Raw genomic sequence first — 3,069 nt, forward strand, 5'->3', positions numbered from 1 at the left:
TCAGCAGATCCTTTTATGATGGTCTTGAACATTTCTAGCACAGGAAAAACTGAGGAAATACATGCCTTTCAGAAGTTCACTTCTGAGCAAATCCAACAGGTGCTCACGTTAACTCATGGCCTCTGTTTAACAGAGGCCTGGAGCAGAGCTATTTCAGGTATCTTGATGACTTGAGTCACCCTTCCTTCTGTGCTTTTTCCAAGTGCTGCTGGCCATCCTGCCTGCAGCTTGTTTTCCTGATGCCAGCAAAGCAGTGTTCCCCCACTGCGCCCTTGTTACATGTCTGCACTTGCCATGAGAAAGGCAAAATGTGCTGGTGAGGATCCGGAATATGGGTGTTGAGAAAGGGAGTGCAATGTCACTGAGCTCTCTGAGGTATGCATCTTCTTGGCTGGGGAGTAGGTGGACATCAGGGACAAAGCAAGCCTTAAAGCAGGAGAGTGAAAGGCTGTGGCTCTTTTTGTCACACTGCTTTCTTCCACATCTGCCTCTGTGCATTGCATGTGCCTGGAGGATGTTACTGAGAATTACCTGGTCTGTGACCTCCTAAGCAAGGGAGGGCACATGCAAGGCAATTCCTGAGCCTTGGCACTAGCTCAGAGCTCTTGCTGGCTGGTGGACAGCACAGAAAAAAGATTTTCTTAGGTCACCTACACAGCCATGGAGGGGGAGTGGGACATAATATGTGGCAAGAGCTTTTGGCATGTGAAGGCTGTTTTTTAGGGAGGAGAAACTTGATAGTCTTGGGACATTCCGACTCTAGGGCTCTGGCATATTTTCTTTGATGTGTTTCCATGGACAACGACAGCTAAAAAAGCACTTTTCCTTTCCCTGTGGTAGAGAGCACTGCTGATGTGCAGGAATGGGGCAGTGCACATGGCTAAGGAGGCTAAGGATAAGACTCCTTCCTAAGCCTTCTAATGCCATTTTCTGCTTGTTGTTTGTTCCTGATTTCCTCCTTCCTCCCATTTCCTCTGTAACATGTTTGAATGAGAAAGTGGGTTGGCAGGAAGTTTAATCTATCCATGTAAAAACAAGCAAAAAATCCCCAACGCCACAGAACAAATAGCAGTAGAGAAGAGAGATTAAGACAGCTTGCATGGCTGGCTGGCAAGGGATTCTTTAGCACTGGATGTAGCCTGGGTCAGGTCCTGGATTTGGACTTATTGAATCACACTAGGGAAGGGATGATGACTTACTTCCAGTTGATATGCTTTAATGGGAAAACTGATGGGGTGCATGCTCCAAGAGAAACCTTGGCTAAGGGACCTGATACAGTAAAGCCCAGAGGTTCTGTAGTTTCTTGCTTGTATCTAAACTCACTGTGTTTGGTACAGTCTGCCTTCCTGGATACTATCAATATCTGCAGAATTTCTTTCAGGTAGCTTTTTCTTGAATGCTCACAAGACCCTTTGGCAAGCAATCACCAGGTTGTTGTCCATGTGGACATTTCAGACAGGGAAAAGGTGTGTGATTTGGGTTGCAGCAGCACTCTTTAGGTTGTGGCAGTTTCTAAGGTTACACAATAGCCTAGAGACTCTTTTTTTTAGTGCTTGGCATCACTGGTACAGCCTTTCAATTTGGGATCCTCTCCCCCTTCTTAGACTGAGTCTTGTGGCAAAGGCACATTTAGCCCTGTGCTCCACATGAAGGACCAAAGGCAGCAGGGGCTAGAATTAGCGCCATAGAAAAGCCAGTGTGACTTTAGACTCTCGAAATTAAGATTATTAGGGATATAAATTATTTCAGAAATACACCATGGACAGAAAGTGCTTCTTTCTTTTGGCTGTGGTTTACTGCTGGGATTAATATGTACAAAATCAAAGATTAACTTTTGGTGACACAAACAACAGAAACAGGGGATCAAGCACACAGATCTCCCACCAGCTCCCTCCAGGGTGCACTTCCTCAATGGCTGCAGACTGCAGTCTGTTCCTGCTGGCTGCGAACACGATCTCCACAGTTTTGTTTGCTCATCTTCCTTGTGTGTGAACGCGTCCTCCACATGCTCATCCATGCTCAGGGACACCGAAAGAGGCTGAAAAGCACGACAGTAAAGGGTGTGAACGCCCCATGCTTTTGCTCAGCCCAGTCACCCAGAGCTCACATCCCGTTTGTTTTCCGGGATACCCTGTTGCATATCTCCCAAATCGCGTGGCTTTCGCCGCTCCTCCCGTCATTCCACCAGTTGCACACTGGCCAGGGAAAGTTGGTTACTTCTGGGAAAGCAGGCGGGGAGCTCTGGGGCTATTGTCCGCAGAGCGGCTGCACATTGTCATTCCTCGCTGCCGCCAGATTTGGGTCACAAAGATCGCCTTTTTTGGTGGCTCTACGGTGACATCCTCCGGAGGGATGAAGAACTACAGTGACTCCCGTTCACCTGCTCAGTTTGCCTGCGTGGCTGCACCTCCTTACGAGCTCCTAAGGTGGCTTTCCCCCCTTGTGATCCTGCAAAGAATAAAGTGCTCTGCCCCTTGAATATGAGCACCTCTTCCTTCCTTCTCCTGCGATTGTCACTTAGGATCTGCTCTCATTACTGTGGTATCTGCTATGCTGTGGTGAAGAGGCTTGAGTACTTTGTGTCCCAGGAGCAAATGCTCTTCACCACAGCCTGCTTTTAGCTTCCCAGCTCCCGCTCTTGCTATGATGGTCTGTGGTTCAAAGGCAAAGGGAATGGGCTGGTACATGGGCAATGCTAGGGAACAAATGGGACATAAATAATGTAAAGAGGTGCTTCCCCCATATTTAACTGTATCCACCAGTGAAACTGGCTTCTTACGGTCTCACAACTGACTTAAATTTGTCCTGCTGCCCTGCTGAGGCTGAGAGGAGCTGCCTGGCTGAGTTTTTAGGTCCTCCACACTGGAGGAATGCTTCAGAGCTTAGGAGAGCACCCAGTGGAAGAAACACTGCAAACTAACTCTTATGTGCCTGCCAACCAGCTCTGGGGATTCAAGGATTTACCGACCTTGTGAAACCAGCAACCATATCCATGCTCATTAATGGGCCCAGATTAGTAGCAACATCAAGGACATACAGAGTTCGGGGTCAGATTTGTGAGCAAAGTAC

At 47.9% G+C, this 3,069-nt stretch overlaps 1 protein-coding gene across 1 annotated transcript in view; it reads left to right on the forward strand.

The window, feature by feature from the left end:
• The window catches only part of IGSF11 (immunoglobulin superfamily member 11), a 102,314-nt gene extending 99,836 nt beyond the window's left edge, over window positions 1-2,478 (forward strand). The window contains exon 8 of the mRNA XM_017731648.1: window positions 2,088-2,478. Within this exon, the coding sequence (XP_017587137.1) occupies window positions 2,088-2,478 (391 nt within the window). The remainder of the gene's footprint in view (window positions 1-2,087) is intronic.
• Window positions 2,479-3,069: the final 591 nt, after the last annotated feature.

This window comes from Corvus brachyrhynchos, unplaced genomic scaffold (assembly GCF_000691975.1).
Source record: "Corvus brachyrhynchos isolate BGI_N302 unplaced genomic scaffold, ASM69197v1 scaffold3, whole genome shotgun sequence".
In the NCBI taxonomy this organism is placed as follows: Eukaryota; Metazoa; Chordata; class Aves; order Passeriformes; family Corvidae; genus Corvus; species Corvus brachyrhynchos.